Source organism: Anopheles maculipalpis, chromosome 2RL, assembly GCF_943734695.1.
Source record: "Anopheles maculipalpis chromosome 2RL, idAnoMacuDA_375_x, whole genome shotgun sequence".
Classification (NCBI taxonomy): Eukaryota; Metazoa; Arthropoda; class Insecta; order Diptera; family Culicidae; genus Anopheles; species Anopheles maculipalpis.
The window spans coordinates 12,638,485-12,663,451 of NC_064871.1; the positions used below are offsets into that span (position 1 = coordinate 12,638,485).

Below are 24,967 nucleotides of genomic sequence, written 5' to 3' on the forward strand. Positions count from 1 at the left end.
CCCATCCTATACTATGTCACCTAACCGAACTAATTCTACCCTTTCATGCAGGAAACAGGACCAAATTCCGAATAGCATAAGATGAGAATTAAATTGTGTTACAAGCAGGGGAAACGTTGTTTGCATCGCACTCAGGAGAGTTGCATCTGGGCTTTTGTGATTGCAGATAGTTTTCGCATGTAATTCAAACCACCGTCCCATACAAGGGATTGGGATGCATTGGGTGGTACGAAAATTGTAATCAAACGGATTACTGTTTGTTGCTTGTGTTGTGGAGTATGTTTACAAAAAGGGTCAACGTGTTGGAAGGATACTTAAAGGATGCGTATGGATTATAATCGAAAAGGTTCTTCAGCTATTAGTTTAGCAAAATTTCGCAAAAAAATTATGGTTTATTTTTATTCTTTTATTTGCGTGAAAAAAATTACACAATTTTAAGCAACCTTTCCAAAGAGCAGTCCGTATGTGTAGAATAAGAACAAATGTTTTTCTCTCTCACATCGAAATATTCATTGCAAATCGTTCCATTTTGCAGCAGACTAATTCCAGGAAAAATATAATACCAGCAACATTGTTTCGATGCTTTTTTCCAACAGCAATCCAATTGCAAAACCAGTTCGAGCAGGCACTTAAACCAACCCCTAAGCTTATAAATGGCGACAGAAGTGCTTATTGGTTGGCCGGTCGGTCGGGTCGCTCGGTAGCTTCTGTTGCACCCGCTCAGCGTTCCATTAATTTGATGCATTTTCGGATGATTTGATTGCACTAGGAGGCGCTCACAGAGCCTAGCAACATAGGGCCTAATGAACGCAACAGCCCGATATAGGTTGGATGGTGCGCTCGGTGCGCTTCAGCGCACGCCGTGCACTAATTCCTGGTACCTGGGCCAGTTCTGGACAGCCCGGTGTGAGGTTATGAATTGGTCATGCTGCTTTGGCTTTCAATCGATATTTATTTTTCATCAATGAAATGAATCTTCACCGGTACGGGAGCTTTCCTGCCCGAAAACCTTCTGCCTGTTAGATTATTCGTTCACCGAGCGGCAGCGGGGAACGGTGGAATCCTGGCACATCTTGTTGATGTTGGTGTTGTCAATTGGATGCATATTTCATTGCGCAGCAGTTTCTTTTGAAGTTCGCTTTGGACATTCCAATTATGGAGCTCAGTTGTAGGATCGAAAGTAGTCTTCCGTCGAAAGACTGTCAGTCGCATGTTGGTGTAGTGTGCGATAGGAAGGTTTTTTTTTTTGCTGTTGTTCAGGGTGAGCGTGCCAAACAAAATTATTGGTTGCCAGTGGGAAGTATGAAACGATACTGTTTGTGGCACAAAGTTTAGCTAGAATCAGACGTTCTATTGGATGAAAAAGAAGCATAGTTCAATTTTACAGACAACAATTTTATATTGCAATTTCTCCTACAGGGATTCCGAATGTCAAGAAGCTGTGTTGTGCTCAAGTTTGATGCTTCTAATTCAGACCAAATTTCAATCTACAATCCGAGTCTGTTTGTTCCGTGTCATCATCAAAGAGACTGAAATTGTTTTGAAATTCCCATCGTTCCGAGTAGGGAGAGAGAAACACGCCTAAATGTAGGCAAGCGTTGCACACTCACTTTCTTCTCCAATATCACCAAGTACACAGAATGTGCCAACAATTTCTAATCCATAACGCTGTAAAAAATTTCATTTTTTATCGAATAATTGAATGAAATCATGAAAACTCCAATGGCTTCATAATATTGCAATTGTATTACAAAACCAAGTGACCATTTCACGGATTTAAGTAGCTTACAATGACTCTTCCAAGCATGCGATATGTTTCTCCGTGCCAATTTTTAAACTTTTCCCCTTGTACTTGAGACTACTATGGCGCTACTGCCCATCTGCAACATCCCGGCTTCCGGATATCGGTACAGGATAACAGACGTGCCATTTTCTTTCTTACCGTTGGCCATAAATTGTAAACTGTCACTTGAAAACGGTGGAACGAAAAATTTGGCTCCGGAAAACGATTAAACTGCTGCAACTTGTCTTAGTGTGGAGCATTCGTTTAGCGGGTATTTTTTTGTATGTGTGTGTGTGTGTGTGTGTGAGTTGCTGGGTGCTTTGTTCATGGCAAAGGATTTTCTTAGTTTGAGAAAAAAAGATTGTCTTTACGAATGAGGGCAGTATCTGGCAGAAGTAATATCTACAAACCGTGCAAAAGGGATATAAATGTTTGATTGAATCTTTTTTTTTTTGTAAGACTGCTTGGCTGCAGTGCTGCATCAAACCTTAAACCTAGCTGTCCTTGTGAAACGACATTTCGCAATCGGAATGTATTCAATTTTACGAGAAAACTATTGAAGTGGTTAGCTTTTTTTTTAGTTGAGAGAGACTGAACGTAAGTAATAAAGGAGAATGATAAGAAGAAAGCAGAAGAGGAGCTTTTGTGTTCTTCCAGAAGCAATAAAACAGAACCCGAGGCCGATCCACGAGGAAAAGTGTCATATTTTGGATAGTTTTTATAGAGTTTTAATGTTCTGGTGCTATATTATAATATTTGATTTAAAATTTTGAGTTTATACTCATGAATTAGTTCATAAAAGCTAGCTCATTTGCTTTAGTGTAATGCTTGTGAGGCTTTTTCCTCAATAACCCTTTAAAGGATGCTTTAAAAAGAAAGCCTTCGATCAAGTACAGCAAACAAGAAAAAAAGGGACAATCATTACAATCGTCCGCATATCGCACATCGCACACCAGGAACAGTGTGTGGACAGTGGTGGAATAGAATCTTTTTGCGTTCTTGAAACCCCGACCAATAAGACTCTGAACTCTCGGCCCATCAGCAATATCAGCCCACTCGACCTCGGCCACAATCCAAAAGTCGGAATATTTATGAATGCAATTTATTTTTATGATGCAGTCCCTTCGTTACCGTTGTCTGTTTCTTTCGCTCTCTCTCTCTCTTAAAACTCCTCGTGTTTTCCTTCCTTCCTTCCACTGTTGCGTTTGCTTCACTTCTGGAACGTATTTTCTATCCGTTATTCTCAATTTCCACACTGGAAAGCACCTGCGTCAAGTGTTTCCGGTTTGACGGTGGACGCAGCACGGGAAAGCTGAAAATCCATGATAGTTCTTGCCCGAGGCTTCAGTGTCACCGATACTTAGGAAGTCAGACAGCGAATGAATCTTTTTCCGTTTTGCAGGGCGTGGAAAGAAGAAGCACTTAGGAAAATACACACACACACACACACACACACACACACACACACATGTGTGCTTCTTACCACGTAGCTCGTGCCATTAGTTTGCTCCAGCAATAAGCAATGAAAAACGACATCTTTCGGATTCTTACTGGCAATAATGGTGGCGGTTGGAGTTGTATTTTTTTCACCAGGAGGTATTAAACACCATTACAAAGGAATCAGCTAACCTAGATGAGAAAAGTCACAAAAGGAAATTATTCATTTAAATTGATGTAGTGAAGAGAACAAGAGAGGGTTTTCTAAATTTGCTAAAACATTCGATGAAATTTTAAGATTCCATGTTTGCTGTGCAGCTCGGCAAGCGCAACAAACACTCATCACCAAAAAAATAAAACAAGTTCTCGTCCTCAGGTAACTCTGGTAAGGACAATTTATGTCCATCGATTTCCGGTAAGGACTGAAGGCAAATGTGTGTATCGCCGTTTTATTCTACTCTCTTCTAGCGAGTTGCATCGAAATGGAGCTACGTTCGTGCACCTCATCGAGCTTAGAATCGAGTATTAGAAGGATTTGAAGAATTTATTGGTGTATCGATAAGTAGAGGGAACTCCATCGTCTGATTGGTGCTGTGGTGCCGTCGCACCTTGAGGATGGATGCGTTTTGGGGTTGTAGAAAATCCCAACCTTGATGACTATGGTGACAACAGTTTTGAGAACGGAAAAGGAATCGAAAAAAGGGAGTTTTAAATAGATGAATGGTTTTCGTTGGAAATAGAAAGCATGTTTAATCGTACAAAGTGAAACGTACGTGAATGTTTTATATTTAATTTCCTAGAATATGAGTGCATGATGTGGTTGAATATTATACATTACATCGAATTGTATTCCACTAGCCTGTTTGCACGTCATCAGCATTGACGTATTTGCATGTTTTCCACGGTATAGTAATAATAATGATTTACTACTGTTTAAAACCAGTCACAACCCATTAACCCATGTAATTTGCATATGAAAGAGTATTCCATTTAATTTCTCCTTTACCGTTTGATGCGGAAATGACATTTAATTTGCATTTCTAGATTAAACTTTGATCTGAATTTAACAGCCCTGTTGATTGATTGATTTATGTCCTAATTATAATGCTCGATTGTTGGACAAAAGCTCTAAAAATCGAGGAATTGGTATTATGGTTGTTGAATAGACTATTCATTGAACAGCTCAACAATCATTTTGACGAACATTCCCTTCATTCCATGAGTTGATGGAACATCCATTTCATCAACTCAGAACGACTGAAATGGCTTCGAATAGGCTTTATGAAGGGTTTTCGGAATCTCTTGTATGGATTTTTGGGTTTCTCTGGCCACGACATTCCAGTTCAATAGTTTATTCGTAAATATTTTAGGTATAAGTGCTAATAGAATTAAGCAAAACCAAAAACACAAAACTGGAACAAGTTTTATTGATTATTGATGATTCGATGGAAGAAGAAAAAATTCAACAGGCTTCAGTTTACTTTTGTGTAACTCTGTATTTCTTTATCGGTGTAAGTTGTGTTGGTAAAGGGTGAGATTTATTAACATCACCATTAACATTTAAATCTACATTTAGCTCCTAGTTTAGCAGATCAACGAATGCAACGTGGCTAAAATATTTCATTTTGTTTTTTTTGGGAATGCACTACAACATTCTAAAAATTGTTCATTGAGGATTTCAGTCTCAAAGACTACTGTCGTCTCTCTACATTGAATTATTTCAATTGCACAATTAGTCACAAATTAAATAGAATCAGTTGTGATTGAATTTCATTTGGTTTATATTTAACATTAGCAAATTAAGTGTTTTATTGGAAATTCAAGGATCATCGTAACATCGCAATATTCGTGCAATGCGAAATGCATGCTTTAAGGCTGTTTTAACAATATTTTATCATGTCCAGAGTGATGTGGTGAAGCTACTGCTAAATAGATAAATTTTCAGGCTCAATTATTGTGTGCTCACTTATTTAAAATGTAAAAGCATCATCACCAGCGAATAGATAAACTGTACAACCGTGGCAAACAGTTCTGTAGACAGTTGATACATTCCACCGCACATGAAGCGCAGTGGAGTCTGTGCCATGCGGATCGTGACCAGCTGTAACGCTTTCGTTTGTTGCATGGCACCAACCCAGGGTGTTGAGTAGATGGCAAGCGCTTGCCCCTCGTGCAACAGTTGCATCTCATCGACCTGCCAGCAGTATTGGAAAAACTCGAGCAAATATATCATGATCATACTGCTGGAGAGAGCAACCTCACTCATGTCACTTTTGGTTGTGCACAGGCGTAGTCCGTTGATTGCCAGCAAACACACGATAAGCACCAGCTCGAACAGTATACTAACGTTCATGTAGCGTTTAATGATACCGATGTGCTGTAGCAGTGTCACCTTGTACTTGACACGATCCTTTAAAAACGTCACCAACTGCTGAGGATGTGCAGGTGCTTTAGCATACGAATCGTTCAGAATGCGCAGTTCGATCGTTAGTGTAAGCAGATAGCTACTGGTGATGATGTAGCTTCCGAAGAAGGTAAGCATCAGCTGCGTGTACGCTAAGTAGATATACAATCGGAAAGTCACCTTAAGGAATGATGGCCAATCCGACGCATCGAACGGCAGGCTGGTGACGGTGGGCAATAGGACGTTCTGCTTATGTGCCTGTATCTCTGTCATAATGAACCAGAACACGATCGTCACTGTCTGTATGCTAAACAACGTAGTTAAGAAACGTCCCGCGTTACGGATGGTTCCGGAGCGAATGCATTCAGCACGTTCATTGAGATGATGAAATTCTTCAGCATTGATGAACTGCGCCGTTTTTTTCAGATCGGTACGATGCAGGTTCTGTAAAATGTAAAACAAACTCTTACGACATCACCAGCGGTTCGATAAAATACAAACTTACGATTGCAAACACACGGAAGAAGGTTAGCAAAATTCCTCCGAACTGGTTAAACTGAAGTGCAAACTCATCTAGCGACACGTTGCTAATGCAAATGACACCGAAATTGTACACAATAAGTAGCTGACTCAACTGCAGGATGTAGAAAACACACTGAAAGGCCCGTGCCAACCGTGACTCATCGTGCAGGTGAATGCCATTAATCGTGTCCATCCAGCGCATCCACCCGAAAAAACAAATGTTCGAAGGATGGCGTTCTGATGTGTGCATGGCTTCGCTTTTGTCTAGGGAAAACTGTCGAACTAAATGTGATCGCAACGGTGCTCGTGCTATTTTATAGTTTTTCCTAGAGGTAAGCTAGCAGTAACTGGATTTTGGATTGATTATAGACCATAAACGTTTTGCTGTGTGATAATTTGGTGTGAAATTATCGTTTGGTCGTTTGATCGCTCGAGGAATGTAGTAATGACTAGGACAAAGCAAAAACGTAGCAAATCCAGAAAGTCTTTCATTATTTCTTGAAGTGTAGATCAAACACCTACATGTCAAGGACATGTCTGAGACATGAAGTAAGGTGAGAAAATGTTCATGTGAGCGTTTATTGTAATAACACACTGAATATCTTATGGATAAATAAACGATTTATTTATTTGTTTTTCTTTTGCCTGGAGGTGCTCAGAGTTCAATTATCTTATCAAATGTTGTTATAAGATATTTGAAAGAATAAAATACTACAAAGGTCTTGAATTTAGTACTTTAAAAAGGTATCGCCCGACCAGCTATACTGGTCTTCACAAAAAAGGGCCCGAGTTCAAACTCCATAAGAAGGTTTTCGTAGTAGTGAGTTTTGAGTATTCAACTATGAGGTATCAGCAAGTCTAATAAGCTTTCAGATGGCTAGCTTTTGATCTACGAGTCCTTATGCTATGGATATTCAGAAGAATAATGTGTGATTGATTGATATGACTGATCTTGAATAATTAAACTAATAAAAACTAATTTCATCCATCCACAACTGAGTATGCCTGGGATAAGGCAAAGAACAAGTAGGAAATGCCTTATCAATATTTTCATAAAATCTATTCAACACAAGCGGTGTTGACAATACGGCACTGGACCGTCATAAACAAATGTAAATAAATAAATAAATAATTAAACCTATTTATTGAATATTTATTGCGTTATTGCCTTTTCTTGGCTAGTTCTTCTTGTCCTCACGCCAGCCATCGAATGACTTACTAGACTTGCCGATACCACGTACTTCGATAGTTAAATCCTCAATACAGGGGGAAGGTCCGGATGGGATTCGAACCCCGGTCCAGCCGTTTGAAGACCGGCGCCGCTGTCGTCTATACCACCGGGCTGGCCTATGGCGTTATTAGACATGCTAATACCACGTAGTTGGATAGTCACTTCTAACTACAGCAGAACGACCCATATCTGATTTAAACCCCGGTCTTTCCGTGTAACGAGCGGATACGTTGTCGCACACTGAGCGTATTTATCTATGCTGAGGTTACAATTACGCTAATAATAGCAATAGTTAGTGCTTGAAAACGAAATAAATCGAATATAGCTCGCAGCAAGTTTGTATCGTTCCTGAGCATGAAGGATCTTCTCCATAGTCCAACAGGGTCATGCGTTTCCTAGGCGATCTTTACCATATACATAATGGTGGTTATTTGTTCATGCATGAGCATACGTACATAAGGGCATCAAACATCGAAACCACGCAAGGGAAAGGTCACACTGCAACCTGCTATCCGCTGCACGGATTGCAACAGCATTTTCGGAGAACGAGTTTGCACATACAAATACAAATACCCTCATCATGCGTGGCAACGTGGCAAGAGATAGCGAGAGATTTATCGATTTTTCAACGACCGATTTCTCTTTCCCGCAACGCGTGCACGGGTTCCCTTTCTGAACAACATTGGTTCTCGCTCGAACCTTCTCTCTGTCTCTCGTTCCAGTCTATTCATTGGACGTTCGTTGTAACGGGCTTTGGGATGAATGAATGGAACGTGTAACAGTTGGCTGTAATACACCGTTACTATGGTTTCCGACCGGTCTGATTACCTTTTTGGGAGCGCGCGTATTTTCCCCAACCTAATGGTGAGCGAGCGATTGTGCAACCCGTTGCTGGGTGAGTGGAAAAGTAATGTGAATCGCAGTTGGGCTGGGGGGAGAAAAATTTTGAGGCTTGCTAGAACAAAAACCTAGTACAGTATGTTGATAAAAAAAAAGGTATAAAGAGAGCGTGAGAGTAAACTGAGGAACAGCATTAATCGTGAGCGTTAGCCATCTTTCAACATTCCAACGGATTTTAAATTTATAATGTATTTTCAATTACCTTTTCCTTGCTTTGTGTGCTTCACACTATTGTTTTTCTTTTGTTCTTCGTTACATTTCTCACCTAGCTTTCTCTTTTGTCGCTAGTGTTTCGCACTGTTTCGCTTACTTTTTCTTTACACTCCCTCACTTTGTCAGTTTGAATATTTATAGCCTTGATTTGCTTATTACTTTAGAACGTTCTTAGCACGTTTGCCTTTCTTAGCTTTCCAGCCTCGGTAAACTTTTTACCAAGCAGTAGTTGGTTTCTTTTAAAGTTTTGTGCCTATTTTTGTGTTTCGGTGTAGCGAAGCTTAAGAGTGTTTTAACATTTTATCACTCCTTTGTTTTTAACACTTTTATAATCTACCGGGTGCCTTGTTGAAATATTACTTTGCAAGTTGTGCAAAGCGAAAAACCAACGCAAGCGGTACAAGTTTCCTTGATTGGGGAGGGTGGGAAATAAAGGAAGGAATGGTTTTTGGAACGGGAAGGGAGTCGCGGAAGGTTTACAAAAGCAAAATTTACTTTCTGCACACTTTTTAATCTACCACTTCCGTTAGTCGACCCACCTTTTCTATCTCTTTTCACCCTCCCCATTAAGTGAGGTCCGCCAGGGATGCGCCAGTAGTGATGTTGGGGGGAGGAAAAGTTCATTGAGCAAATTGTTTTCTCATAAAATGATGAGCACTGACTGGGGTTTCGGTGGAGTTGTCAAGGCAGTGAGGAAAAAGCAGGGGAAGGATTTGCACCTACGCGTGTAAATGTGGGTCCCACATTGCAAGGTACCTTTCCTTTTCCTTCCTCGCTCGACTGCTGGGCTGAGCATTACAGTTTTCCATTACAAATTAATTTGCAAACCAAGCTACACTTTTAAGGCTAGTTGAGGAAGAGTTGAGGAAAAATTGTGCAAAAGTTACGCTCGGATGCAGCTGTGCAGGGAAAGTGAAAAATAGTCTCAATGGACAGCACAAATAGCACGATTGCTAAATAAAAGCACCAGCTTAAGGGGAGCTGCTTGGGCCCGGTTGGTTCGGAGTGCTGAGTGCTGGTGAGATGATTAAGGTTTTGTGACCGAGTACACTGAGCCGGAAACGGTAAAACAGGTGTCTGTGATCAGGTATGTTATATGGTTGGGTTCGAACATAGGCTCAACAGCTACCTTTGCTACGTTTTTCGGTGATAGGATCAATTTACGCGTTGACCGGTGGTTGTTTGTGATGGAAATCAAGAGTCGCTTAGAGTCTACGCAAAGTGTTCGGGTCGAGTGATGCAATCCTCGGTACCCGATTAGCAGGCGGCAGTGAATTGTAGGCAAAAAGTAGCGAAAGTATGCTTCGGGAAAGGTTTTGTACACATGCAAGTAAGCTTATCCGATTTAAATCGGATACTTTACTGATGATCACTTCCACCGTTGGAGCTTGTATGAGTTTGAAGTGTGTTCGTGCGAAAGTTTCTAGAGCGTGTTACATATTTTCCGAGTGTAGCAAAAGTTTCGTTCCGTGTAGCCCGAGTGCTAACATCGCCACAATCGTTTGCCGTGCTGTTGCCAGTCTTGTTTGTTGAATTTTCTCACACACATCAAAACCTCATCACATCAATTAGTCTGCTCCCGGTACACCGGCATTAGAAGCGAGACAATATTCATAATCTACCCCTTGTACGGTGATGAATCCTTCCGCTAATTAACTCCTCGTACTTTGTATTTTTTTTCTCCCATCATCTTTTAACCCCTTACCCGTACACGCCCGTTCCCATCGTTATGTTAGATTTCAATCTTTGCCACGTTACTTTTTTAGAATGTGTTTGATCGTTGTTATTGCTCTGTTGTGCACGCTCCCGTTCGGTTTGGGTTTGTAATTTCATTAAGCATGATAGAGTGGCGAGTACTGCGGGAAGGCATTTCGCTGCCGGCCATGTGGCCCTGCCTGCCGATGACACACAATACGCTGAAGAATTCGTGGAAATGCTTGAAAGCGGTGTATATTGTTGCTGAAGTGGGTCGGCCATTGTCTGCAGCATAGGGATTGTAACGGCTTGGTGCCCTGGGGCGGAATCAAGTGTCGCAAAGTGTGTGTGTGTGTGTGTGAAGCTAGAGAATTGTTTTTTGTTGTAATTTTATTTTAGAACCTCCTGCCTAACACAATGTCGAGTGTCATTGGGGTGGCAGAGTGGTAATAGCAGTGGGGATGGGCATTGGTTGGAAGGTAAGGCTGTTGGAAATTAAATGATCTTTCTACTATTAAAAATAGACCAACTCGTTTGTGTTCCACGTAGGGTGCTGCTGGCAGAGACTGCTGTGGATGTTGGGTCGCATGTTTTATAGGAAATGATGTGACCTTTCCGTGACCGATGCTATGATTTGGTCGGCATGGGAAACATTAGTTTTTTTTTATAGAGAGATACGCCTGATAGAAGCTTCAAACAGGCGTATTTAATGATTTTAAAAGTTTTGTATTTTATTACCAGAATTCATGCTACAAATTGCAAGAGCGAAATAATTAGTGAATAAATGGATGTGTTTGTATTTTTTTTGTGCATAAACCTTACTTTTTATCTTTTTTATGTAAATTTTTTATTAATGAAACAAAATGTTGCAGTGAACAAGGAAACAAATTTTAAATTTGCGATTTGCATACCTTCAGGCGTTTATTCTAAAATACGAAGAAGGTATGCAATCAGCCATACAACAGACCTGCTTTCAGGCACAATTTATAATAATATTAACTTTTAATGGACTAAAAGTAATGTTGTAATGTTCTTTTCGAAAAGATATCCGTCCAAACCATCCAAACCATACCTTCTTTTGCTTGCCGCGAAATCCCATTTCAACCACCACCCGTCAATCTCAATTACTCGTCTTATACATTGCTCTGAATCCTTACAAGCCAAGCCATCACACTTTGCACCATGTACGGTAATGGGCCGGCTGAAGCTTGTACTCGTGGGCCAAAAGCGCAATTATGAATGATACCAAAGACCATTTGACCGTTGTACGGGGGGAGGTGACACCTTTCTTGTGCCGTACCGGTCACTTTGCGCCCACTAAATCACTTCATTACGGATTGCTGCCACACCGGCCCTTGCTATCGGTGGTTTGGATCATCGTTTAGTTCGGCAGTTTGTTCAGAAGGTAAGGGCAGCTTAGAAAAAATCGTCCCCAAAACAACGACATCATCTGTTTTCATTTAACACAGTCACCGTGACTGTTTTTTTTTTCTTCTTTTCAGAACACATTTAAACACACACACGCATTGGCGAAGAAATTTATGTGGAGACAAATCACTCGGCCAATGAACGGAAGTGAAACAGCAAGTGGTGCGTTTTTTTTCTTTTCTCTTCTCGAGCTGGGAAATAAAAGAAACAGCTATGAGAAAAGAATGGGAAAAAACGATGTTCAACTAAATTAAGGGGGCTTTGTTTGTTTGAAACGCGGAAAGTAAATGGGTGGGTGACAGACTCATTCGTCGCTTCCCCTTATCCCGTTGCCCACTTCCATCAATGCAGATAGAAAATAAATGGATCAGGACAGTTGATGTGTTTCTAAAATTAGCTATTTTTCCCACACACACACACACATACTCGCTATCTCGCTTACCTATACGTTTCGTTTGAGGTTTCAGGTTGATTTGTCTGCTTTTGTTGACGTCTTTTTCTAGTTAGGATAGTACAGCAAACAATCGTGACCGTGAAGTAACAGTAACAGAGGGACAGAAAAAAATGCTAAACAAAATAAAAGAAAAACTACAACGTACACATTTTAGACACAATGTGGTCGGTTTTTGCAAAGTAAAACATGCCAAAGACGAAAACGAGAGCGAGGGAGAGAGCAAAAACATACCATCAATAAAATGACATCGTCCACAACAATTGCTAGCGTGCCTTTTGCAGACATCCTCACTCCTGTTCCTGTAGAAGAGGATCCATGTAGGAGTTTGTCTAAATCGCAAAAAAAGTACAAATTGTTGGATGCATGATATTACTTTTTTCCTCATTTTTTTTTGTTGCTTTCAGTACGATTCGTTATCTTTACATATTCGTGATGCGGTACAATGCAACGATCAGTGGTTGGAAAATCGTTCACACAGCCCGGAATGGGGATGCATAGGCGGGCCAGAAGGTGAAACAGATTAGACTGAACCTTGGGTTTGGGAATAGGTGGGTGTCAAAACACACACACACACACACACACACACACACAAACGATATTCACATACACACAAACACACACTGTGTAATACAAACAGAACTTCAATCTAGAGTTGGAAATTGTGTAAATTAAAATTGACGTTTCTTGGGGATGTTTCCGTTGTATGGAGGAAGATGGTTGATGGACAAAGTTTCTTTCTGCATTTGGCTACAGTGTTGAGTAAAGCATTAGAGGAAATGGGAAGAGTCTTTTGGTATTTTTTTGTAATACGTCAACGAAAAAATTGTGATAGTGGAAGACTGTCAAATGAAACGTATTAAAATTGCAAAATAATTGTTAATTTACAACAAATTCGTTGAGCACAAAATGTTGCGTGTTACTGTGAAAGGCTAAAGAAAAACAATTTTATTAATTGGAACGTTGATGAGCTTCCTGTTTGACTGCAAAACGAGGATTATAGGGTAGGGTTTGAAGCTCAAGCAAGAGTTGTTTGTTTGCTTTGTTGAGAAGAGATATGAGCAGCTCCATTTCTTTATGCTTTATGGTTGGAAATCTTGGGATTAACGTCAACGTACATAAAAAAGGAGAGAGATTGACTAGACTGTAACAAGTACACGAGTGTTGCATATCTCCTGCAAGTTTTGTTTTGTTTCTCTTGAGGATCAGCTTGATCTGTTCGTATCAATATTACAACGCAATAAGCTCATTTGCAAGGGCAGTTATGTTTGTTCAAGGCTTTAAATTGTTATATTAAATGATAGTTTGAGAGGACTTGAGCGGACCATTTGGTGGCTGATCTAATTTTGACTTATACGTAGATCAATCAATCTATATTTTGCGAACTATTTTATTGGTTATGCACTTATTTGCTTAAATGTTGAACCTAATTGTGCCTAAGACAAATTGTTTAATAACATAGGTGTGACGGCTGCTCTTTTTTGCCACCATATGCATAACAATTAACTCGAATGATCGTAGATCAAACCTTATACTAACTTAAGGTTTATTCGGCGTAAAGCTGAGAAAGCCACATTCAAGCCACACATAAAAGCATAAACTAAACAGCAGATGAAACAGGAAAAAAAGAAGAAAGGTAAAGAAGACAGTAAAGGACAGTTAAAAAGGACGATGAAGAGAAAGGACTATACAAATATAGACTGTACAGCCGAATAGTTCAAATGAAAAAAAAAGAGGATCGATAGTGCCATAGCATGTAAGGCGTGTAGGAAGCGAGGAAGTAGAGGAAGGACAAAGGGATTGGGATGGGACGTAAAACGGGATGAGAGAGAGAGAGAGAGGAAGATAAAGAGAGAAAGAGAGAAGAGAGAGAGATAGTTTTAGATTGCTCGGAAAGGGAGTATTAACTCGGTCATCCTCCGAGTACTGGGAAGATAGAGGGATGATCAAGGTTTGTTAGGAAGGGCAGTCAGACGAGAAATTTACGGAAAGGAAACTTTTGTGATCGTTTTCAAAGAGCTGATGACCACCGTGACAGGATAAATATAATTGATTAACAGGAGGAATAGCATAAAGCCCAGAACCTTGTCCTGCTAGACACTCAGATAGGTAGAGAGAAAACTGTATGATTTAGTACTTCTTCTTCTTGACTTAACGACCTCTAAGGTCATGCCGGCCATCGAAATGGCTTACTAGACTGCCGATACCACGTAGTTGGTTAGTCAGACCTCACTACGAGGGAACGGTCTCCGGATCGGATTTGAACCCCGGTCCTGCCGTTTGAAGACCGGCGCCGCTGTCGCCTATACCACCGGGCCGCCACTATGATTTAGTACTATTTCGATCAAAACTCTTGAGTTACAGTTGGACAGATAGCACGAAAACAAATCAGTAGAACTAATGCACGACTCCCAGTCCCCTCGAAGCGAGCTGTGTTGTCACATACGAAATAAAGGTTATTATCGTGTTGGTAGATTGGTCAGACATAAGCCTATGCTGGGCTGAATCAACCGAAGATTTATACTGGGATAGTATCGATGGAAAGACCATCAGTTCAAACATTTTTGCAATGGCTCATAAGAATTAAAACATTAGTAATTACTAACTATTAAACGAAATATTTTTTAGGTAATGGGTGAAAAAAATAACAAAAGTGACTAAACAAAACCAACAACTTACGCATCAATAGTCACTCAAACCAAAATTCTTCAGGGTCGTAAACGCCACCGTTGATTCACTGCAATTTCATCACCACTTCAAAAAGTTTATCAAATGAATGGTGAGCGGTAGACGACAGCATGATGTCTGCTTTAATCAGCGACAGCAAAATCTCATCCGGATGAGTACTCGTTTGCCAACATGAAAGACGAATGCTAGACGAATTAGACAATCGGATAAAATTCGTCACTCATGCTAAGATAGAAGCTTTCACTGTGACCAATTCGTTTCTTAAATTGGGTATTATTTCCGGGCCTTTTTTTTAAACGGCAGTGGGTAGGCAGACATTGTGGTGTACAAAGTACAAGGAAAGTGAAGAAGCAAATTTAGCCAAAAGACAGAAATGTCTTGATCTGCGTACGGGTGGTTTACGAGGATATTCCTCGGTGGAATAAAGACAGAACGGGTGGGAATCGAATTAAAAGGCAATAGTGTAGTGCAGGGGTTGCGAAGCAGTTTTTATTCCATGTAGAAAAATATTTACAATGGAATTGAGAAAGAAGTTGAGTAAATTACGTGGAAGAATATTTGTAATTTGTTCAGTAGCTGCACATTTCAAAATTATATTCAATACTTACGGTATTCTACTATAAAGTTTGATCTACCCTGTTTCTACATTTATCTTTGGTCTTATGATGCTATTCAGCAGAATATAATCAGCGACCGAATGTACGAACCGGCAGTGGTGAGGGTACAATTTTATTCATCACTTTCAAAAATCTTTGACAGTTCCCAGTCCCCTCTGCCCGTTGAAGAAACGAAACCGGAAAGTGTATACCCTCTCCACAGACAAACTTTTGTGCGTTTGCTCCGGCTGGGCATCAGGATCATGGGCGAGGCGACAAAACTCGAATTAACCGACAATGCAATGCCGACCGGTGGACCGGCAGACGGACGTAGGGATGCGAATGTCCAACTTTCTGTGGAAGAAAATTGACTTTTCATGTTTCGCCCTGTGCTGGCATTCCGATCGATACCCTCAGCCACGAAGTCAAGCGTCCACGGACACCGGGGCAGTCCATTCCAATCACCTGCAAGAATGCTGCTGTTCGCACAAAAAATATATCTATTAACTTTATTAAATTGACGTTTGTTTGAGGAGTGTTTGTGCACCGTGCACACAAACACAAAAAAAAAGTAATTTATTTTAGTTGCTTTTCTTCTGTTCTTGGCCTTTCTCTATCAATCAGCGCTTTTGATTTGGATGGGAAAGCGAAGGCGTGGTAACACGCATGGGTAACCGTCCCGTAATATGTAGTTGCGATTTTAATAATATTTCCGCACGCCGTTTCTCCATAATTCTGGTGCGCCTCGAGCTACTGTCAATCGAACGCATTCATCATCAGCGCAGCGTACAGTTTATTGAAATCGTTTTTCCGTGAAAATTGCAATACCAGCATTTGTGCTGTTTTTTTTTCTCCTCTGCTCTGTTGTACGTCACTTTATTACATGATGTTTACTTGTCCAGGTTTATGAGTGACTTGTGAAGAAAAAATCACGTGCTTTGTTGTTCGCAGCGTGACTGAAAAGTGCTGCTGATTCGCTCGATGGTTCGTACTTATTTGCTTTTGTGAGGAAGTATTTACTGTAGAGGAAAGATTGATCAAGCTGGATTTGTTTATTGCGAAAATTGTGCGTTAAGCTGGTATACAATTTAATTAATCATCCTTTTGAACGTTGCGTATTGGCATGGACATGTATGAAACATTTAGCTGTTAACTGAGCAATGCATAAATTTAGCTGTATTTATATTGCTTGATTAGGCATCTGAGTGATAGTTGAATTTTTAAAGCTCTATTTTATAAAACTATACGAAATTACATACCTTTCAAAGCAAGTAATCAGGCGGTGAGAAAAAAAAACCTTAATTAATACTGGATTATCTGAATTTTCAAAGATCCAGAACCAGTTTGGACGGTATTTGACAATGCTGAGAATGTAATGGCAAGCCAAATAAAAATAAAACTCTCCAAACTTTACAAAATTACAGCAAATCTTTTGTATGACGTCAATCACTTCCTAAGAAAGTGTCCTTTTGTCGGCAAAGCTTTCAACATCAAATTTATTACTGCGTGTAACAGTCGACAATTCGCCAAACAGTGTTTGCCGCCGCTTGTTGTATCGGTCGATTGCAGTCAATTTCTTGGAATTTTCTCTCCATCGCTGTATCGCCGAAAGACGTCCACTTTAATCACAGCTCATGGCATTTCGCAATGGAACTTTTCTAATTTTCCTGTACGACTGTTTCGCGTGCGGAATGCTCTTTCTTCCCCGTCCCTCTGCCAATGCTTCACCTGGTCTCGTTTTTCCCCCGCCATCTTAACGCCGGTGTAACGTTTGTCAACTTTCTGTCAGTTCATCTGGAAGTTCTTCGAGAGTATCTTCATCAAACATCGACGATAAGCCCCGGTTGAGCTTCGTCGGTGGCGAATAGGCACTTTGGGAAATGGCCCACCGCTTCCCAGCAACCGGTGGTAACATAAATAATTCATTTGACACACACACACACACCGCTTGGCCATGGCTGAAGACGCTCTCCAGTCTTACGTATTCGACGCATCTTGTCCATTTGAGTATTCCTTGGTAAAGGGTGGCCTTTTGATTCGGTGTAAGCAAATACTACTCGCTCTGTCTGCGTGTGATCGTTGTGATATACAAAAAAAGGGTATCACTTTGTTCTGGCAAGATTACGTTACCGGTGGTGATGGATTTGGGCCCAGTTTATGTGGCTCAACTAATAAGCGGTCATCCGTTCAACCGCCAAAGTGTAAACAGCCGACCACAAACGATGGTTTATTAATTACGGAATTCATTCGCTTTCGTATGACCGGTTGAAGGGTAACACTAAGATGACCGAATGAGAAAAAAATCCAAAGATTGAAGATATTTGATTGTTGCTAGTGATGAACGGCGACTGAATAGCGTTCGGAGTTGGAATTGTTTAATTATTGCTAATGGCTGGATAGTGAGAAATCATCACGACAGTGAGGGATTGGTGTCATCCGGACAATTATTTGTGAGCCTGTGTTGATGTTTTGTGAGGAAGAGATTGCAGTAAAGATTATTGTTTTGATTTATTTGAGTGGTAGCAGAATATACGAACAAATCGCTAACGATGGAGGTGCCTGGTCTTTTGTACTTTTGCTGTAAAAGTGATTTAATTCATAGGGGTTTTTAGGGCAAAAATAATCTGTCTATTCGTTGCATGGTTTGCAGATATTTACTTTATTATCAAAGAGTTTAAATTAATATAAAACCTATCAGTTTGATGAGAATTTTTTCAATGTTTACATGTTCAATGTTTTAATGTTTACATTTTCTAGAATCTAATCTATATGACCAGCAATAATTGAAGAGCATTTTTTATTGATAAAAATAATTTCATAGCTATGGAGTGCGTAATGCTTGAACAAAAGAAGTATGTATATAAAAGCAGCAAATTTCCTTGAATTTATTTTTTTGAACAAAGCATTTGCACTACACACATCGTACAAATAAATTACTTACTACTTTGGTATTTTATATTAATTCACAGAAATCGGGGTTTCCCGTGTTTTTTTTCCGAGAGTGTAATCGTCCCCGGATCTTCCTATTAATTTACAAACACCACAGCACGAACGACGTAAAATGAAGGAAACCAAAGCTGAGGATTACATGTTTATGGACAGTAGCAGCGACGTGCATGCTGAAAGGGCTGAATGTTGTTTTGCTCGAACTTGTACAATTTGTGCAAAAAATTGCTTGCATACCGATCAAAACATTAACAAAACAGTTGGAAGCATACCACCACATGGGTGGGCTGTATTTAAGCAGGATTATATATTTCTAGCACCCGTTCAATGAGGGCACTGATGGAGAGATGCAGTAGTGGCACTGATGGAGCAGTATGCCTGTGTTTTCCCAGGGAGTAAGCAACACATATTTTGCTGCTCCACAATATCCTGTTGGATTCTGGCGAACAAGTAATAATGGATTCCTGGTAGTTGGGATACGGCTGATAATGTGTGCTTTGTTGCAGTTCGGGAGAATTTCGATTGCATGTACACGCTTTTGGACGGGGTTTGAAAACAAAGTCAAATAATAATGCTCCCAACAGGTGCTCATGCATGCTTCCAATTTTTGGAAAAAAATTCATCGAACACAATTTTCTTGCAATCAAAATTATTTCTCAGAGAGCGATATGATATGTGTACTGCAATATGCTTATGAAATGAATTTATCTTATATTAGTGTCTCTTAAAATAAAAGAACTTTTTTGTTTTCCACGAGATGAATGAAATTAAAATGAAAATGATTGTAAATCATTCGCTTATTTGAAGACTTCAGCGCTATTATCGAGCAATGAAACATAAAATCCACTAAAATGTATCCAATTTCAACGGGACGAACGAAATACAACCATCAAAATAACGACGCAAAAAAGGGCACTACTTCCAAACAAAAACATACACAAAGCTCGTGGGTGCATTGTACATTTGGAAAGGATCAAGGAAGCAGCACGGTAACAGCAGACGCATAATACCTAACGAAAGCCACCCTCAAACGAACGTGATGAAGATCGGAAAGGCGACGAAACTTAACGAAACAAATCTCCCCATCGTCCGTGCGCGTGGCAAAAACGTGCTCAAGAATTGTGAGAGTGAGAGCGAGAGTGCGTAAAAAAAAACGAGCAAAAACTCTCCCGCAGTATGTTTTGAAGAAATGGCAGCACATGGAAAACAAACACGCCGTCTTGGACCGTCTGTGAAACGCACTTTTCCCTTTTCGCTCTGTCTGTATGCGTGTGTGTGTGTGTTTAGTGAGAGATGCTGAGAATCGTACTCATCCAGTGAATGAGCATCTTCAAACAGCATCTCACATAGGTGCTCTCACAAACATGCTTGCTTTCTCTTTCTTGTTTTCTGGTCACACTTTTTCCACCACGGGTAACGTTTCACGTGGTGCGCGTGCTTGCGCATGTTCACGCACGTATCCCTGTACATGCTTCCCAGTGTTGCACAAACGGAAGAAACCAGTTGGGAGCGTACATAAATCTGCTCACCGGTTGAGTAGACGGGAGCTAAAGCGATAGAGCATTTCGCTATCCTTAACGGTGAGCGAGTCAATGCGAGTAACGCAGCCATGTTTTCCATCAGTTCGCTTGCTCTCTCGCGCTCTCCTCTCGTGGTTGCGTGTTTTTGCGAGGAAATTTGTGTGGATGGAAATTTTCAACGCCGAACAGTGGCGTTGGGTTGCAGAACGCGCCAGTTGTTGTCCGATCATAGGCCCAGCTCTCGCTCGTCACAACACATTGCACTAGACGCGGGGTGCAGAGCAACGCAGAGCGACGCGTGTGCAGCCACCCACAGTAGGAACCAAAACCTCTTCCCACCTTCCACCCATCAAATCATCCCCCTCACCCTCCCCACTCGAAGTAGAGGCCGGGAGGAAGAATCATTAGTGAAAGGTGGCAGACAAGTTACCGTTTGCGTTTTGGTTTGGATTCGTGCAGTTTTGGAATGTAAGGTATGCAGATGGGGTCGAAAATGATAAGTGAATCAATGTGGGAGGATGCGGGGAGGTGTTGAAATGTTGATCAGTGATTCGGGGATCAAGTGGAATGATTTGTTGAGGAAGAAGAGAAATGGTGTGAAGGCGAGAGGTGACGATTAGAAGTGAAAACCAAAGATGCATTGTGGAGGTTCATGTGTGTACACGGTGCAGGATTCGTTCGAGGATCAGATGTAAGATTGGTGAAGTTTAGTGAAAGAAACTGCCACACTAAACAAACCATTTATGTGAGGTTCTAGCCTTGACAAATGTTGTTAGGCAATGGAAGAGTGAGTTACGAGTCAATCTGTAGCAAGTGTTGTGTGTGCCAAACTGAAAGATTTTGATGGTGAAAGTCTACACAAATCAGAGGAATCATCTTAAATATGTCCTTTTACTTAGCTGATGTGGAATGTGCGTAAATAAAGTCTGTGTTTGACGGAAACGGGGAAAAATTCCATAAGTATAAAATAAAACTTGTGCATTAAAGCGTATTTGAAACCAGCTTTATATCCTAACAGCACCAGTTATTCGCGAGAAGCAAAGAAAATTAAGGCTCAGAGTTTTATATCCATCATGAAGCTTCTAAATGCCGTCGGTAATGCATTACGGTGAAAGTAAGGTGAAGACCCGAGTAAAAAGTGGTTTATTTGAAGCTGTTATGGTTGCTGACGCGATAGGCACTTCTCAAACTTGGATACAGCACAATTCCCAGCGTGTACCGATGTAAGTATAAAGGCAAAGGAAAAAGAAGCACAACATTTTCACCGACAAAGTTTTACTAAACCAGCTTTAATTTTATACACCGTCGTGCGCGTGTATTCAGGAGCGATCGATGAAACAAAAGCAGCATCCCTCACTCACGGCCCATCGAGTGGTTGAGGTGAATCAGTGAAAAACCGCACGCCGAGAAACGCTACGACGATGATGATCATGATGCTGATGGCGTTGGTGGTGATGAGTTTGTTTAAGTCGGTAGGAAAATCGATTTTTCATCCTTCTACACAACCAACCACCATCATCATCATCATCATCATTGCCATCATCGTTTTCACGGAAAGCGTCTTTATTTTTTGTTCCAACATTATTACCAAATGGTGGCCGGAAACGGCACCTAATGTGAGAGCTTTTCCTACCGCACGGTGAAAAACAAAATAGTGCACACACGCACACACACACACACACACACACACACACAGAAGCCTGTGCAGGCTAAATTACCATGTGTGTGAGTTGTTGCGATGGTTGTGACGGTTCATCATCAAGGACAGGTGGGTGCCTATTCGCCCATCCGTCGGGAAATGGGCGTTCTTTTTCGCATCATTCAGGGCTGCTGTGAAGAACGGGCTTTAGAAGAAGGAAAAAAAAATCTTGAAACTCGAATAGAACTACCTTTTTGGAAAGGATTGGAAAAGACAAACAGGAACACAGGTTGGACGGTATTTTATGCACGAGAGAGAGTGAGAGAGAGAAAGCAGAACAAAGGCACACATCCAAAAATGGTGTGGAAAATGGAATGTGTTGTGGGAAGGAAAGCGATTTGGTGGAACCGTTTTTGAATGAGCGTATGGCGTGACTTAACTGCGTCACTGCGTCGTTGGTGTGTGAAAAAGGTCACAAAATCCTGCTGAAAGCCCTTCGCCGAAAGTCGAAAATTGGTCGAAGGGCTCTTCAAGCATTTGATTACGAGCATCTTCGCAGAAAGGTATCGGCTTCAAGATGTGTTTTAAGATTGTAAAGAAAGGAGCCATTTTCCAAATCAATGTGCGGGAAAATTGTTTTTCAGTAAAATATGTTCTGCATTCCTTTTTTTGTGTGGCCCGTTAGCTTTAAAGACCATTTTGAAGCGAAAGAGTTTTATGTCACACCAACCACACTGGAACACTGGGGGGAGGGAGAATGCTTGGCAGTGACGCATCTCAACTGTCATTGCTTTTAAAAATAAGTCATTGCTCACGCGAGACTACTGCTGAGCGGTTGAAAAATTGCGTTTTCCGGACGTCCAACCCTGCCGCCCTCCCCCCATCATTGTTGCGCCAAATTATCCAAACACGGTTTGCAATTTTAATTCGCCTTTCGCGGCCTGTGATGTAAACGCATTCGCGCTCGCAAGATGCTGTAACAAGTGCCAGTGCGTCCTTGAACTCGTTCCCAGCACGGTGGCACACATATACTGGTTGGTGCAGTTTTGCAACCACCACCATCACCATCTTCATCGGAGAGTTCATGTCCGCAACGGGTTCGCGTGACGTCTGGACGCAGCGGGTGTATATCGTCTCGCTGCGGCGTGTTATGCCTTCCGTGACAGTCCCGATGTCTTGTCACGGATGACGATGGGATGTGGGCATGTGTGTGTGTGTCTGCGTGTGACCGTGTTACCGTCCATCTTCTCCGTGTCACCCGTGTCCATTCCGATGTATTGGCCAAAAATAAGCCACCCACTGTGTTTTGCCGGCATCGATTTTCTTCCCGCATCGGTACACGTCAAACACGTGTGTCAGTGTGTGTGTGTCCGTGTGAGTGTTTGTGTCCGCCAGTCCTTTGAGAATTTGACGACCGTTGATGGTGCACGGATTACATCGGACTGGTGATGGATTGAGCCGCAATTAACGCACGCTAGCGCCCATTCCCCATGGGGGAGGAATGTTTGCGGGAGATAGGGAGGTTGGTACGAGCAGCAGAAGACCATAACGGGGATATAGGCGCTTGTTTATCCGACTTCTGCATCTGTGGTTACAGTTGATTGTGGGCACATAACAAATACAGTTGATTGGGCGGTGGTCGAACTAAGATTAGTTGTGATGGGCTGGAATTGTGTTGAGTTTGCTAAAATCATTGCCGAGTTGTGTTGGCATTTGAGAAGGGTTATTTTTCCAGGATAATGCCTAAAGAAGTACTTGAACGAGGTTATTAGCAAATGGGTTTGGTAAATTTTACAACTGCATTATAAATACATTACACGAAAATCTTATTTAACTTCCAAATGCATACTTTCAGGCGCGATTTCTTACATTAAAAATAAAACGCCTAAATGTATGCAATTTGCACTTGTCAGTTTGTAACGTTCATCTATTATAAAAAGTTTTTATTCCCTATATGAATTTAAAACAAAACACAAGAAAGTAATTATCAAATAAAATATATTCCACTTTAAAAAAAGACCCATACAAAACCCGTAATTAAATAAACATGCTCATCCAATGGTCCAGGATGGCACATTTTTATCACCTAAAGTATGCAAATCAAGAAGGAAAAAACATTCTCCCAAAGTAGACACCTTTGCCCAGCCGCATGTAATTATGTATTCCAAATGCAATCGCACCCATCGGCCGGTAACTGCGGTAACGCTGTTATTATTTAGTTTGCAATTTTCACCATCATCTCCTGGTGGACTGCAGAATGGGCTGGCTGCAGGCCGTCAACAAAATGCAACAATAATGAGCAATTAAAAATACGGCTACATTTAATGATGATTGATGCATTTCGTCGCAAAGGTAAAAGAGGCTCGAATGTGGGACGTGTATCGTACCGCGCGCGATGGACAATTACTTTTAATCAACCGTTTCGCAAAGCAGCACAATTAACGGCACCCTGTGGAATTATTTCGTGCGTGTTATCAGGATGGGTGAATGAGCGTGTGTGTCGTTTTTTTTTTCGATTCGATACTAACGAGTCCTGTATTCGAGTGTACTTAGGGAGTTTTATATCACTTTGGAAATTTTCAAGCGTGTTTGCACTCTAGAGAGGAAGGAAAAGCGCACACAAAAGAAGGCAGCAAGGTGTGTGTGTGTGTGTAAGGAACTAAAGTACAGTGTAACCGTTAGCATATCCTCCGATGGGAACCGACACAATGTGTGTGTGTGTGTGCGCGAAACAAAATGGCTCATTTGGAAATTCTTTATACCTTTTTGATTGCATCGACGCACGAAACTTGCCGTCGTGACCGGAAAAAAAACGTGCGCCGGGAGCGTTTGTTTGCATGTTTGCACTTTACATTAACGGCAAACCGGTAATCGTTAACCGGGTGGCAAAATTCATGGAGACGGTGCGACGTACTGCCTTTTTAATGGCACGTTGCTCGGCTGCCACTACTTGCTGCGCTCGGGGTAATTACAAGCATCGTGCGAGGGTGAGTTAAATGGCGCCGTGGCACACGCTGTGCACCGTGCTGCTCGTTCGGGTGCTTGCACTGTTTTTTCAACGCCATTTCGATGCTGTTTTATGCCACCACGAGTCATTTGATATTCATAGCATAGAATGTTCACACGACACACGGTGATGCGGGGTGGGTTTGGTTCGTGGAGAGGAGAGATGAAGGAAGAACGCCAAAAATTTAAATACAATTTCCGCCATTTGTTCGCTATTTCACCATTTGTGCAGTTTTTTTTTCTCGCAAAGGTATAAGATGTCGCACCAAGCTTAACTTGATCATAGCATAATAATGGAATTTCCACCAAAGTTGTTTCTATTCGTCGCAAAGAAAAATAAGCCTCCAGTGTCGTGTCTGAGAAAGTAGACAAAGCGAGAATAAAAGATGCGTCATCGGATACTATCAGTTTTCGCAGTTCAGAGGCATGAAATTTTGATTTACGACAGTTTGAAGGCTGTAGGAAAAAGTTTTCCCAAAAATTGGCCAGCATTAAAACATACGCACGC

General features: G+C 41.2%; 4 protein-coding genes across 6 annotated transcripts in view; 2 read left to right on the forward strand and 2 right to left on the reverse strand.

Moving 5' to 3' along the window:
* LOC126558132 (E3 ubiquitin-protein ligase RING1) overlaps nt 1-24,967 on the forward strand; it is a 470,233-nt gene that overhangs the window by 327,500 nt on the left and 117,766 nt on the right. The window lies entirely within an intron of this gene.
* Nucleotides 1-24,967, forward strand: part of LOC126559169 (MOB kinase activator-like 1) — a 284,421-nt gene that overhangs the window by 232,373 nt on the left and 27,081 nt on the right. The window lies entirely within an intron of this gene.
* The window catches only part of LOC126557706 (nucleolar protein 56), a 357,328-nt gene that overhangs the window by 226,261 nt on the left and 106,100 nt on the right, over nt 1-24,967 (reverse strand). The window lies entirely within an intron of this gene.
* On the reverse strand, nt 5,187-6,396 carry LOC126558333 (uncharacterized). The gene is made up of 2 exons (XM_050214329.1): nt 6,130-6,396; nt 5,187-6,068 (listed from the first exon to the last, which is right to left on the reverse strand). The coding sequence occupies exons 1-2, from the start codon at nt 6,394-6,396 to the stop codon at nt 5,187-5,189; spliced, it is 1,149 nt and encodes a 382-aa protein (XP_050070286.1).

Bases quoted from the DNA above. Each gene is read 5' to 3' on its own strand.
- LOC126558333 (XM_050214329.1), bottom strand. From the start codon at position 6,396: ATGCACACATCAGAACGCCATCCTTCGAACATTTGTTTTTTCGGGTGG. The intron at 6,069-6,129 runs GTAAGTTTGTAT...TACATTTTACAG, and splicing joins TCTTCCGTGTGTTTGCAATC to AACCTGCATCGTACCGATCT.